Genomic DNA, 15,030 nt, shown 5'->3' with positions numbered 1-15,030 from the left:
GATACAAACAATCATACTGTGATGTCTATGTACATATCATATAAATAGCGTCATCTACATATGTTTTGTATATATCTACAGATAGTATTAAATAATTTTCATAGTATTATATTATGCTAATTGTGGATATGTACTATATATATGTAGACGACGCTATTTATATGACTATGTACATAGACATCACAGCGTTGTCAACTGCAGCATTCCGCTGTAAATACTTATCAGTTATTCAATGAGTAGAGATTTGGCAATGGAATGCAAGGTAATTGCAAACAATTCTGGAATAGCTGACAATTATTGGTTCTTATATATTATTGTAACATTTAACCACCTCAGTGGTCTAGCTGTTTACCACACCGCTTTACTTCCATTGGTATCAGGTTCGATTCCTCGCACAGTACACACATTTGTATTCATGAGTATGATTGTTTGTATCTGTCTGGGTGTTTTTTATGTATGTATTTACAAAAAAATATATATCGTAGTATTTGTATCAGTTGTCTAGTATACATAAGTTCCGCTTACATGGGGACTAGGTTACTGGCACTGACTTCGTCTGTGTTTTAAAATTAATTTACACAAAATTTTAACAAATTATACAACTGAACCTTCCATAGATATCACTCTGTTGATGGCTAAAAACATAATCGCAGTCGTCGTACATCTACGTTCCCAGAAATCACTCTATTGTTGGATAAAAACACATTAAAATCCATTCAGATCTATTTTTAATATAATCACATCTATTTATTTGTATAATTTTAGATAAATATCAATTTCATCAAAAAGAATACTTTAAATATCATAATGTCATTGTTAGCAATGAGACCCAATAACGATGATCATGATCATTATAATAATGATGCGTATGAGGGAATCATTAAACACATAAAATATTTCATTATATTTATTATAAAATTACTTTATTACATGTATAGAAATACAAAGTACCATTACAAGTGTAACTTAGATTTTAAATAAATATCAACTTAACATTATCACAAGTCAAATTAGAAAAGAGATATTGTAATAACATAATCATTAATTGTGATAATATAATAATAATAATAATATATAATAATAATCTCAGGACAATTCACACAGGGCCATCTAGACCCAAGTTAAGCTAGCTAAAGCTTGTGTTATGGACACTAGATAACTGATACAAATACATAGATATTTTTTTTCGTAAATACATACATATTATACATAGAAAACACCCAGAAAATACCCACCCACCTCATGAATACAAATATTTGTGCCGTGCGAGGAATCGAACCCGCGACCATCGGACGTAAAGTGGTGTGCTAGACCGCTAGATCACCGAGGTCGTCATAATAAATACTAAATAAATAAATAAAACTCAATTCACTAATCTAAGATCAAAGGCAAGTAATAAAAGAGATACGCGTTGTGTTATACATAAATATTTCAGTTAAACCTTTCATATTGCATTCAGAGATTTTTAACATTTTGATTAATAAATAAATTTGACACAATTCAGAATAATATAAGATTTTTCAATTTTAGAATAACCTACACGCATTTCATAAAAAATGGTCAAAGAGTGTCAAGTTTATCTCGTATAAATATTGTGATTTGTGTGTGTGTGACAAGCGCTTATTGTTGTTATATTTATTTATTTATTATTACTTAATAATTACTATTAAATAAGTATAATAATAATAAACTCATGAAATTATAATATTTATAAAAGATAAAACCGACATCTCTTGACCATTTTTTATGAAATGCGTATAGGTTACTCTTAAATTTGGTCAACTTAAAAGATAAAGGATAGGAGGGCAGTTTTATTGACATCTAGTGATTAGAACTGAACCACATCAATGCGTGGTGAGGTTAACAATGAAATAATAGAAAATTTTTACTTTGAATTTAGTGTCATATACTTTTATTATCGACTTTGATTTCGCTTACTTTTTTCTTATTCATATACAATAGAAATATTGATTTACTTCAGAACATGTTTGTTGTTTACTTAACTATATCAATTAGTTTTCTAGTATTTATAGTAACAGCTGTCCTTAGTTTGGGACTATACGGTTTTGTGTATACATACTTTTTCATTTATTTTACTCAAATATTATTATTATTGTTCTTATCATCATTCGATACATTATTATATCACAATGTCAAATCATTTTGAACTTTACTGTTTTAAGATCTAGCTTCAAATTTCAAGTAAGTACCCCCCAATGCTTTAATATTGAAGTCGTTGTGATGCAGACGAATAGGATCCAATGTCTTCTTGCTTTTAAGTACTCTGAAGTTCAGTATTAGATCGTAAATGAGCACTTTGACCTGCATCAATGCAAACCTGGAACCTGATATAACATAACATAATTTAGTAAACTGAGATAAATTAGAATAGAAAATAGTAAAATAATAATAATATCCCTGGACAATATACACAGAAATGTAACAAAAGAGAATAGAAATAAAATTCAAGAATTAATAAAGAAATTAAAATGTGATGATTCAGAATGGAGCAGGGAATTATTAAAATCAGATAAATCAGAATAGAATAGTAAAATAATAATATTCCTGTACAATATCCGCAAAAATGTAACCAAACAAAATTGAATTAAAAATTCTATAATTAATAACAAACAATATTAAAATGCTGATAATTCAAAAAGAAACAGCGAAATGCTATATTTAAGAATGGAAAATCGAAGTGTGGTTGATAAGTTCAAAATGACACGTTCCGTTGAAAACGTCTGATGGGCTTTTTGAACGTAATCGTAATATATAAAATTTAAGATATGTAATATTTTATGCAATTAGAATGGCAAGCAAGCTGACGCTCATCTGACGATTTTTACAAAGTCTATCTCGGTAAAGGTTTCAATTGCATAGATATATTTAATTTGGTTTCGGTATGTAGTTGGCTATTGGCTATTGGCTCTTTCTCCAGAACTATGATTACAGTCCAAAAAGGGATTGTAATCAAATCAAAAATTATTTATGTAGGATATTTTGGCCGTTTATGAATTTCAAGTTTTATGTATTACATTTTTTCTACCGTAATCGTAATTTTTATCGTTTTTTCAATAATATAAATTCTAATGAGTCTACATTTGAGAAAACACGAAACATTTTCTTAGATGAATTATTTCCAAAGTATAATATTTATACAGTCCTGCTGTCATGGTGAGTCTCATATTCGTTATACTTCCCGCATTTCATTAGATAAAATGAGGTGAAATAAAAATAAATGTCATCATCATCACCTTGCGTTTATCCCATTATTTGTGTCGGCGCAGTATGCTATCTTCTTCCATTGATCCCTATCAGTCGTCATATCTGAGCTTACTCTCCTTTTATACATATCATCTTTCACACTATCCATCTCTTTTTCGGTCGTCCTTTCCCTTTCCGCTCTTCCGTATTCATATTAAATATAATACTTTCTTTAATACCTGGTCCTAGATCCTAATGGTAAGAGTGTATTGCTTTTCTGTTTTCTATATAAACGATTATGGAAGAATTAATATATGATAAAAATAAATATCGTGATCACATACCGATACAATTCCTTGGGCCATTGCCAAACGGCATGTAAGTAGTTGGTAATATATTAGCTTTATTCTCATCTGAAAACCTATCAGGATTGAAGATTTCAGGTTGCGGGTAGTATTTCTCATCCATATGAATACTGTTCACCATATTGTATACAATATCGCCAGCTTTTATCTGTCAGAAAAGAATTTAGTACTTTAAAAAAAATGCGTTTAGATCGAGTCACATGGCTTTAGTAATGTCTTGTTTTAGATTTCATTGATTGCATTTTCTATATTAAATTATAATCCTGTTAGGACTGTTATTCCAGAAGGAGTAATTAGAGGTCTTGTCAAATATGAATGTCATAATGAACGCAATACTTGACGTGAAACACTCGGTATATTTTGAATCCAATGTGGCAGGAGACGAACCATCTGCCGTCTTTCGGATAATCTTTGGTTAGATGCCGATGTATTCTTCACAGGAGTCAGAAATATTAATAGACAAACGGAATTTTTTTGGTGTTGTGACCATATTTGAATTAATGAACTCTTGGGAGTAATTCAGGGTAGTAATTAGGCCTTGACGCTCTCATTTACATTTTTCTTATATCATACGGCTTACAAGCATCGAGCTAGGATCTGGCGTGGTGGTTTCAGGCGCCCTCCCGCTTTGCTTTCTCGCACCTGGATTCGCCAGAGATCCACCGAGACACAAAACCAAAGATGGAACCTAACCACTGATTGCCAAACAATCAAAAGTGGCAATTCCAAAAACAAACCATCGATTAACAACACGCCTACTTAATCTAGATAGGCATAACCTTAAAATAATGATAGGGACAATAACGGGCCATTGTTCCTTAAACAAGCACCTACATATACACAATAGATGCTACAGAGAGTCCCCTTTGTCGGGGCTGCTTTGAAGCTGAAGAAACGGCGGCTCACGTAATCCTGGAGTGCTTGCAGTGGCCCCACAATTAAAACAAATCCTCGGAACGGTGAGGTAGCTCCGTGAAGCCTGTGAAGACACCAGGAGTCTTCTGGGCTTTTGGGAGGAGCTTGGCTGGCTACTTTAGTAGTCTGGCTACTTTAGTAGTCTGGCTCTACACGCACAACGGCTCTTTGCTATACTTACTTGATATGGTTTTCCTCCCTCTCTCGGTGGAGGTAACACGTATGGTTTAGTGCAAACTCTATCCATTAAGACCGCTACGGCCCATTTCCTCAATGTCTCTGCAATAGTGTTATAAAAATATAGTTAATCTTGTCATAGTGGTTTCTAAAATGATTTTGACAACTTACCTGTAACAACACCGTCTAAATACTTCAACTTGGTCAAATTTTCGTATGTCAAGTTTTCATGATCCTCTTTGAAATCTCTGAGTTCCTGGTACAATTTTTCTTGTACTTCTGGGTTTAAAGCCAGCTCGTGGAGACAGATTGCTATTGTACCAGCTGTACTCTCAAAACCAGCAGCAAAAAAGATGAATACTTGACTAGTTATTTCATTTGCTGTCCACTCTAAAAGAAGTTTCTGTATTATCAGTGCCTTATTTTTTTATAAATCGTTTTTTACTTGTATCGAATTAAAATTAAAATTTGTGATATCCTAAATTATAATAATAAACTATTATCTATCGTAAATTTATAAGTATTAACCCCTAAAATTGCATTGTACACCGTTTTAATTACAATGGCCCTGGATACGATTCCTCGCACGATACTAACATTGTATTCAGGAGTATGATTGTTGATATAGATCTGGGTGTATAAGAATGTAAAAAGATAATTAAGTAATACTATTAGTTAACTAGTACCCATAATACAAGCTTTGCTTAGACAGGGCAATTCATACAGCGTCATCTACATGGCGTTGTATGAAATGTCCTGTCTTATTACTATTCTTATCTGGAATAGAATTCTACAGAGTGGTGTTCCAAAGATTATGGAATTAATATTAATAGACAGTAATGGAGTTTACACGTAAATCTTTACATTAAATCTGGTAAGATTATGATCAAGACATAAAGATAAAGAGAATTACGTTACATACCTCTAGTAATGTTCCGTGACTTTAAGCCCTCCTCAGTTGCGGCAAAACCAGCATCATACTTCTCATCTGAGCTTGCTTTCAATATTCCTATAAAATTCAATGGTTATTGATTACTAGTATCCATTGTTATTTTATTCTCACTATCTATACTATCGTTCCTACATTTTATTTCTTCAAAGTCAACATTTTCAGTTGGAGAAATTAGCAGCGCAAGGGAAGTAAAAGAGTAAAAAAACCCACCCTTAGAGATTTCTTCACGTAATTTTTATTACAAACAAGCTGACGGCCTGCCTGATGGTAAGCAACAATCCTCGCCTATATCTGTATATGAATAGCAAAACGGAGATCACGTTTTCAAGTGATATCGTGTTATCACGCCATTCCAGAGAACAAAGATGTCATTTATCTTATCCTGTACTTTCTCAACAGCTAAAATAGATGAGACTGAGGTCCCACACCGATTACTATATTTATAATTATATTATATATTTATAACAGTACTTATAAGATATTATTGTTGTACACCGTCACTAGCATGTGTGAGACCAAATATTTAGTGCGGAAACCTGGCCACCGCTACTGGAAGCGTTATGGCCTTCCCTATTAGTAATTAAATTCCGGCCGCTATTGGATCCACACCCATATCGCGACACGTGTTTCACCTCTAAATGATCTAAACGATTCGCATCATCAATAGAGTTCAGATGCAGTTCGAAGTCTACAACACAGTCCGTAAGGTTTGTGCACTGAATATTTATGCTAATAGTAACGGAATTAAATAGTATAATATAAATGTATAAAGCATTATTTATAGTTTTTTTGTTTAATTGTTAACATTACCTTTAGTTGCTTCTATTAAAAGCTGGAGCATGTCTGGTCTTACCACATTATTCTTCTCTCTGTAACTTATTGTGTCTTTGACAGTGTTTGAAAAAAAGTCAATAGTCTCTTGTGAGAATAATTTCAGCCCCAATGCCTGAACAAACAATGTATTAAATCCTATTGTAATATGGTGTAATATAGCAGTTTAATACGCTGACGATGTGGTTTAGTACTAACGATGTTCCCGCATTCGATTTTTTGTACCATGCTAACATCTATATTCATTAGTAAGATGTATTAGTCTGGATTTTTTCTGTGTATATTATGGGTTCATACATAATTTACAAAAAAATATTTAAGTATTTCTATCAGTTATCTAGTACCCATAACAATAGCTCTTCTTAACTTGGGACTTAAAGATGCTGTATGTACTGTCCAAGATTATTATTATTATTATTGGTAACGGTTGGACCATCACGTGGTCCGTTGGCTTGCTTCTAGTACATTGCCTTATCCCATTATTTATGGTTGGTGCAGTAAGTCATCGTCTTCAATTTGAGTCCTATCAACAGTCATATCTGAGTTTACTCTAATTTCATACATATCATCTTTCACACAATCCATCCATCTATTTTTCAATATCCTGAAACCTATACCATTAAAAAAATTCAACGGAATTACCTTGCCAATGATTGGACAATGACTTGAAATTAACAGTGTGATCCACTGTTTATAGCTGAATTTGAATAAATTTGAACCCAATCTAAAGAAATCATTGTTTTTGTCCTTAAGAGAGTTGACTTGAAGCCCGAACCCGACTGATGCGATGACGTCCACGGTATACCGCCGGACCAGGTCGTTCACGTCACTTTCATTGGTAGGATTTTCTGATAAAGATAATTATAATAACATCTATTAATTAATTAATTATTTTATATTTATTAATTATTTCTTCATTGATTTATTATTATACATTTATTAAGAGAGCAAAGCTGAACTTATCTCTAGAAGAGATCTCTTATTTATTATTATATTACCACTAGCTGTGCCCGCTGTTTCACTCGTGTTTTATTTCAATATATAGATTTCAATAATAAAATATAGCCTATGTTATTGTGATGCATAAGCTATTGTAGCTGCTATAGTAAGCTGTAGTTTCATCAAAATCCGTTCTATAGTTTTTGCGTGAAAGGGTAATCCATACAAACATCCATACTTACAAACTTTTGCATTTATAATATTAATAAATTTTTACAGCATGGCCTAACCAGTAGTGAGTCGGTTACGATTTTATAACGTAGATAGATATATAGATAATACTTTTTCTAATCATTGTTTTATTTACAGTCAAGAGCGGATCCAGCTTTGGCGCCAGGAGGGGGTCACATAGTCGTGGTCAAGACAAGAACTCATAATTTAATTTTGATAACAAGTAAAAAGTAGGTATTTTATTAATAATACAAATTAATTATATTATATTAAATTATTTAAATATTGAAGGTATGTAGTTCCGTAAAATCTGTATGGTGACAGAATATAAAAATAAAATCATTATATTCAATGAGTGGTCCACCTAAGTCCTGGAACCAGCTCAGGGGGGTCATGACCCCCGTGACCCTCCCGCCCTGGACCCGCCGTTGTACAGTGAATACTTACAAGCAGTATAGATGGACCCGTACCTTTAATGTACTCCACTATGTTCTTGCTAATTTCCGTCATGAACGGCATCATGAGTCTCATTTTGGAGCCGGTGAATGCTGGACTCAGGGTTACGCGCATGTCTCGCCATCTGTCATCTGAAATGATAATAATCACATAACGATAAATGATAATTTGCTCTTATACGTTTCACTAGCAACTCGCCCCGGTTTCGCATGCATTACATTCTGGAATTTCTAGGCCTTTCTGTATTTGTATTTATTTATTTCAGTATCACAAAAGTATAAAGCACATAAATAGAGAGTTGTTAAATTGTAATAATACATTTTTGACGCCCTAAAATGGGTATACACATGTATTATAGGTACATATAAAACTTCCTCATGAATCAATGTTTTACACAAGACTGCATAAAAATCTGTAGTTTCATTTAAAAGATATGAGAGTATGTGACCGTGGAGACTTTGTTTTACCTTAAACTGAATAGTTTTGGTGAACTGATATATTTGTATATACAGATAAACCAACATACACAGAGATTAACATATAAATTAACCTTATTATGCAAATTAAAAAATTTATTTAAAAAATCTTTGAATGATTTGACGAACTTTTAGCACTTCCGGTATTTCAATAGTAATGTGGCACAAGATGGCGGCCTATGAACAGTGCTTCGGCCAAATAAGTCATTATACGAGCAGCCAGCGAACGCAACGGACGAGTTGTGTGCATTTTCTTAATATAATCATGTAGCACTAGTGTATAGACTTGTGCTACTGGATTAAATTAGGATATTGTGTACGACTTATCAGTATTCAGCGATAACCTCGGTAGCTCATTATGGAAATCCGATTGCCCGACAAATGACTTTTATCGACCAACTTCATTTAAAATAGTCCACACTTATATAAAATAGTAACTTCATCTGGGACACATGATAGAAACCGTAATTGCAAATCTTACCCGAGCGTTCCCCCGTCTAATTCAAACGGGGATCGAAATTACGACGGCCTGAGCCAAGGTTCGAACTCCAAGCGGTGTCCTCAGACTAAAGTCATATCCGTCACGCAGGAGTTTGCTTTCTACTGCTCCATAAGTCGAGTGCTATCTGCACTTGCCTATCGTTCGTTGGTACTGCAAAGGCTAGGTGGAATAAGGATAGCAATCCTTATTCCTCATTCCTTTCATTAAAGCTCTGGTATACCCTGATATGGCATGAATACAAATGTTTGTAACGTGCGAAGAACAGAACCCGCAATAATCGGATGCAAGGTTACTACCTTATTATGCTAAACCACTAGGCCTTCTATATCCCTGTTACCTGCATGTTGTTTAATAATAATAATCTCAGGACATATCACACAGCGTCATCTAAACCCAAGTTAAGCTAGCTAAATCTTGTGTTATGGGTACTAGACAACTGATACAAATACATAGATATTTTTTTCGTAAATACATATTATACATACAAAACACCAAGACCGATCGATACAAACGATCATACTCATGAATAGAAATGTTTGTGCCGTGCGAGGAATCGAACACGTGACCTTGGAAGCGTAAGGCGGTATGCTAGATCGCTAAACCTGCCAGCTTCTAAAAGTATATTCTCGTACCTTTCATCTGTATCAGGCTGCCTGCAAATAAAGGTTCTATATCTCTGTCAAAGAAATCCTTATGATTGACAAAGTGATCGAAATCCTTGACAGTGATCGCTTTTATCAAAGTCGGCTCCCTCACAAGAATTACAGGCACCGTCCCCTCGATGTAACCCACGTATCTGAAATTTAATTTATGTGTATTACATATATTTAACTTCGGCGCAAATTGTATGCTTAACAATATATACATATAAATAAAATTGGATTGTCTGTTTGTAATATTGAAATGACCGTTTTTTACTACATGCATATGAATATGAAAACGGTACATACACCAAAATAACATTTTTTACAATTTTTGTCTGTCTGTCTGTTTGTTCCGGCTAATCTCTAAAATGGCTGGACCGATTTTGACGGGACTTTTATTGGCAGGTAGTTGATGTAATAAGGAGTAACTTAGACTATTTTTATTTTTGAAAAATTCTTTTTTTTTAGAAAAATAAAGTTTAAATTCCACGCGGACGAAATCACGGGTACAGCTAGTAAATAATAATACTGTTGTAGTTTTATTTTACACGTGTATGGGTAAAAGGAAAACTATAGAAAAATACTTTGTATACGCAAATATATATAGGGGAAAACTCTTGACAAGATAGAATATAATAAGTACATATATACAAGAATTGTACTATCAATAAAGGAAATATAAATTTAGAATTAAAAAATACACTTCCGCTTAGCCAGATACAACATATACTAGGCAACTGATATAAATACTTAATTATATATACATATTTATGTTATATTTAAAAGAAATTCAGTTGAATTTCTTGCCAATTCTTCTCAATCGTATTTGTATATAGTACTGGACGGTAGGGGAAAAATTACAATACAAAACATTTAACGTTCATAAGTGGCTCAAGGACATTTGTCCTTGATATTTGCACCTTTGAGATCACCAAAATTCAATGCGGAAACCTGACCGCTGCTTTACCACCTTCTCCATTAGTGAGCAAACAGTGTAAATATTAAAGGTCAAAGAAAAGATGAGCCATTTTACAATTTTACATGTTAAAATTTTGTCATTGTATTTTATGAACGATAATAAGGGCTTGAAATGTAAATCAAAACTCTGTGAAATGTGATATATGCATATAATGAACAAAAAATACATATAACTTGATATAACAACAATTTTATCCTTCCTTTTTTAGCAAGTAATTAATGTAGAAATTAAATTTATTAATACTGGTTTTGCTTGAAAATATGGAGTTTTATTTGAGAAATTCCTCTTGGTGCTTCGCACTACTATTAACTGTATACCAATCATCCAAATGGACAAAAATAAATATGTATGACGCAATAGTTCAAAGTGACAATTATCTTGTGTGTACAGGAGCAAAACACTCAATTATGATAATAACGGAGTCCCATTGCGACTTCAATCGTATTTAACAATGTACCTACTTGATAGAATATGCTTTATATGTAATGTTCCACCTATACTGGTTTTTAAGACCGAATCCGAAATGAAAACCGATTTCGGAAATGATCTCAGTTTCGGCCGAAACCGAAACCGACGCTTCCTTACAAGGATCATAGTATGAGGGAAAATAAAAGAACTTTATTAATTTAATCAGTCAGTTTTCTAATAACAACCATGAAGAAATGTTATTTCGACTAACAATAACTAAAATTGTAGAGGATTGCATAGCTATGTAATTTGAAGATAAAAAAATTACTCATAACATTAAAAAGTTTTTTTAAAAATAATAATAATATTAATTGCGCCGTAAAATGCATAAAATAGGTATGTATTTATTTAAATAGGTCTTTTGAATGTTATTCCTGACTTTTTTTTTATATTTAAAATAAAATTACTTATTAAAGTTGTTTCCTATATCACTATAGTTATATGTATTTGTAACATACAGTGAAAGAGGCATAACCTGAAAAGCTATTTATTTTTTATTTATTTCAGGCAACTAGGCCCATATTATAAATACCTTATAAACTAATATACATATAATATAATATTTATAAACTAATACATTGATATTGTCTGTGTGATCACGGCACTGAAGACGGCAATCTGCCACGGTAGCTCCGATATACCACACCTTACCAGTAGTCCTCTTTCATGAAGGTGGGCAGCAAGTCGGTGGGGACCAGGGCCAAAGTCAAAAATATATTAATTCATTCAGAACCTTTCGGCATCCTATACACGTCATTATTTGTATCCTATCCCTACCGTCCAGTTCGGTTGAGAATAAAGAAGAAACTCACTGGTAAAGTTTGCGAATTTAGATACTTGGGGCAGACTCTGTTACTATTTATATGTATAATTAGGAAAAATCACGAGATCTTACCACGTTTTATTTCTTTTATTGAGTTTCCGACATTTCAGTAGTATTTCAACCGCCATAATCACGGGTGAACTGAATAAAACGTAGTAAGATCCCGTCATTTTTTTAATTATACATACAGGGTGGCCAGAAGTCACTTTACATTTTGAATATTAAATAACTTTTTTTCTATTAATATATTTCTTTTACTCTTTTCAGAATTAAAAAATATAATCCCTGGAAAATTTTATCATGGATAAGTTTACAACAGAACAACGAGTGAAGATAATTGAATTTTACTTTGAAAATGGATGGTCAATCCCCCTAGTAGGCCTGCAATAAGGAACTTAGTGAAGCGTTTTCAACAGCATGGCTCTGTAAGTGATAGGACTAGAAGTGGACGAGGTCTTTCAGTACGTACACGTGAAAGTACTGAAGCTGTGAGCCGTAGCATTGAAGAGAACCCAACCACATCCACTCGAAGGCGTTGTCAAGAACTTGGCATCTCACGGAGTTCTCTGCAGCGCATTCAAAGAGACTTGCACATGTACCCTTACAAGGTTCAATTAGTGCAATCTTTAAAACCAGCAGACTTTCAGAAACGAGTAAATTATGCTGTCAGGTTTCAGAGAGCTTCAGTACTTTCCCGTGTACATATTGAAAGACCTCGTCCACTTCTAGTCCTATCACTTACAGAGCCATGCTGTTGAAAACGCTTCACTAAGTTCCTTATTGCAGGCCTACTAGGGGCTATACCATAAACTATAACATCTAGCATAAAGAAGCTGAGCTGGAAAATGTTGAAAAAACATACAACAGACAATTTAGCGCGAGCCGGCTAGTATAAAATATCTTGTTTTTATTGCGTCTCGGCATATAAACGGATCAACCTTGATATAGAGATGGACATAGTTAATCTATCCTGCTCACACAGACGTAATCAAGAACACTGTTAGTCAATAATAAAGATTATTATGTTTGTTTACATAAATTTGGGCCGTAAGTTTAACGTTGATAAGAAATCTTATTTATTTATTTCTAAATAACAGGTATAAAACGATTATCAAGTGAGTGAGTATTGGCGCAGTGAGTTATTACCCCGACATATGACTACAGAGGTCGTTAGTTCTATTCCGACCATGAAAAACAATTTTTTAGTGGATTTAAAACAGTTACAACCTTGTCATTATGTTGTCTCCTATATGTTCTTAGAATATATAAAAACTCCACTAAAAAAATGGTGATATAAGTTTAATGTACATATGTGTCTGTGTGTGGCATATTAGCTCCTAAACGAGTGGGCCGATTATGATGCAGCTTTTTTCGTTTATTTTGTTCGAAAGCAGTCGTGTTCGAAATGGTTATTAGCTATAATAGATGATTTTTTTTATTGGTGGTTTATTTCAAAATTTATTATTATTACGATCTTCTGAAGAACGTTATGAACGCATTTTTTGTAAGAAAATATTTGAAGCTATCTACTCGTCCCTATTACACTATTCACACAGAACTTATAAGTCTATAAGAAACTGTTAATAACATTAATACACGAACTAAAAATAATAATAATTCCAATATTAATAATAATAATAACTTTATTGTGCAAAAAATAACAAATACAAAAGGGACTTAACTAAGGTTATATATCTATATTAATTCCATATATATACAATAGTTCTTAAAACTATTTAACTATTTAATATTAGTTTCCCATATAGCTCTATAACGGACGAACTTACATAACAAGTGTTCCATTACATCTTTTTAATTTGAAGAAATATAAACATCTATTCAAAAGAGCAACACACAAGTTTCTTGCTCATTCTCCTTGTGATGAATCTGCATTCCGAATAAGTGGTAGAATAAAAATATGACTATTCAAAAGTGTTTGTATTGAGTTTATTTGAATAAAGATTATTTCTATTTCTATAAAACAAAGATATAACTTACTTTTCGTCGGGAAATGACTTGTAAACAACATCGACATCCTCCCAAATGTGACTCTTCAAAAGTGTGCTCTGCAACGAATTCCCGAATAGTGGGACACCAGGTAAGAACTTTATGTCTCTCTTCCTGAAGTAATCATGCGCTTTATAATAGAGGTATATGTAATAGGCTGCGAGAAATGTGAGAAGAAATATTAATAACTCCACGAACATAGTGACTACTTGTATCTACCGCGTTTGCAGTTACACTGGCGGCGATGACTCGAGCGCAGTGTCTTTTACATATCTATATAGTAAAGTCTCAGATAATATAGTATTACATAGTAAAGCCATGTTTATATAAACCAATTTACAGTACAGAAACTTTTATTACCAGTTTGGTATAATTAGGAATAATCACGGATTCTTGCCATTTCTTTATTTTTACTAGCTGCGCCTGCGTTTCACTCGCGTTAATTTTCAATCTATGTATACTTCATTACATAGTATAAAACAAAGTCGCTGTCGCTGTCTGTCCGTCCCTATGTATGCTTAAATCTAAGTTTTTGAAGCGGTTTTTTTCAATAGATAGAATGATTCAAGAGGAAGGTTTATATGTATAATACATGTACACCCGGGCGAAGCCGGAGCGAGTAGCGAGTAGTTTGTTTGTTTGAACGCGTTAATCTCAGAAACTACTGGTTCGAATTGAAAAAATCTTTTTGAGTTGGATAGTCCATTTGTCGAGGAAGGCTTTAAGCTATGTAACATTACTTTATGACCAATAGGAGCAGAGCTGCAATGAAAAATATTGCAAAAGGTGGGGAAATAAAAAGCAGACGAAGTTGCACGGGTCAGCTAGTATAAAATATAGCCTATGTGTTATTCTGATGTATAAGCTATACTACTGTAAAGTTTCATCATAATCCGTTCAGTAGTTTTTGCGTGAAAGAGTAACAAACATCCATACTTACAAACTTTAGCGTTAATAATATTATTAAAACTAGCTACTCACCTCGGCTTCGCACGGGTGTATATGTATTATTATATATATATAAAAAAAAACGCTTCAAAATCTGTTGCATAGTTTTAAAG

General features: G+C 33.0%; 1 protein-coding gene across 1 annotated transcript; it reads right to left on the bottom strand.

Moving 5' to 3' along the window:
* Positions 1-1,997: 1,997 nt before the first annotated feature.
* LOC131846294 (probable cytochrome P450 9f2) lies at positions 1,998-14,204 on the bottom strand. The gene is made up of 10 exons (XM_059195558.1): positions 13,961-14,204; positions 9,681-9,844; positions 8,079-8,201; positions 7,087-7,292; positions 6,424-6,559; positions 5,584-5,670; positions 4,833-5,051; positions 4,666-4,763; positions 3,549-3,717; positions 1,998-2,345 (listed from the first exon to the last, which is right to left on the bottom strand). The coding sequence occupies exons 1-10, from the start codon at positions 14,167-14,169 to the stop codon at positions 2,179-2,181; spliced, it is 1,578 nt and encodes a 525-aa protein (XP_059051541.1). The 5' UTR covers positions 14,170-14,204; the 3' UTR covers positions 1,998-2,178.
* Positions 14,205-15,030: the final 826 nt, after the last annotated feature.

The sequence above is a fragment of the Achroia grisella genome, unplaced genomic scaffold (assembly GCF_030625045.1).
Source record: "Achroia grisella isolate CSIRO2021 unplaced genomic scaffold, CSIRO_AGI_Agris_v1 utg509, whole genome shotgun sequence".
Taxonomy (NCBI): domain Eukaryota; kingdom Metazoa; phylum Arthropoda; class Insecta; order Lepidoptera; family Pyralidae; genus Achroia; species Achroia grisella.
The sequence above is the reverse complement of the archived record's forward strand: the minus strand, read 5'-3'. Positions and strand labels throughout refer to the sequence as shown.

What these genes read in the sequence shown, in the direction of transcription:
- LOC131846294 (XM_059195558.1), bottom strand. Translation starts at nt 14,169, where the DNA reads ATGTTCGTGGAGTTATTAATATTTCTTCTCACATTTCTCGCAGCCTAT. An exon ending in GGAGTACATTAAAGGTACGG is followed by an intron (nt 7,293 to 8,078) that starts GTCCATCTATAC and finishes TATCTTTATCAG; the next exon opens with AAAATCCTACCAATGAAAGT. An exon ending in TGGCCCAAGGAATTGTATCG is followed by an intron (nt 2,346 to 3,548) that starts GTATGTGATCAC and finishes ATGTTATATCAG; the next exon opens with GTTCCAGGTTTGCATTGATG.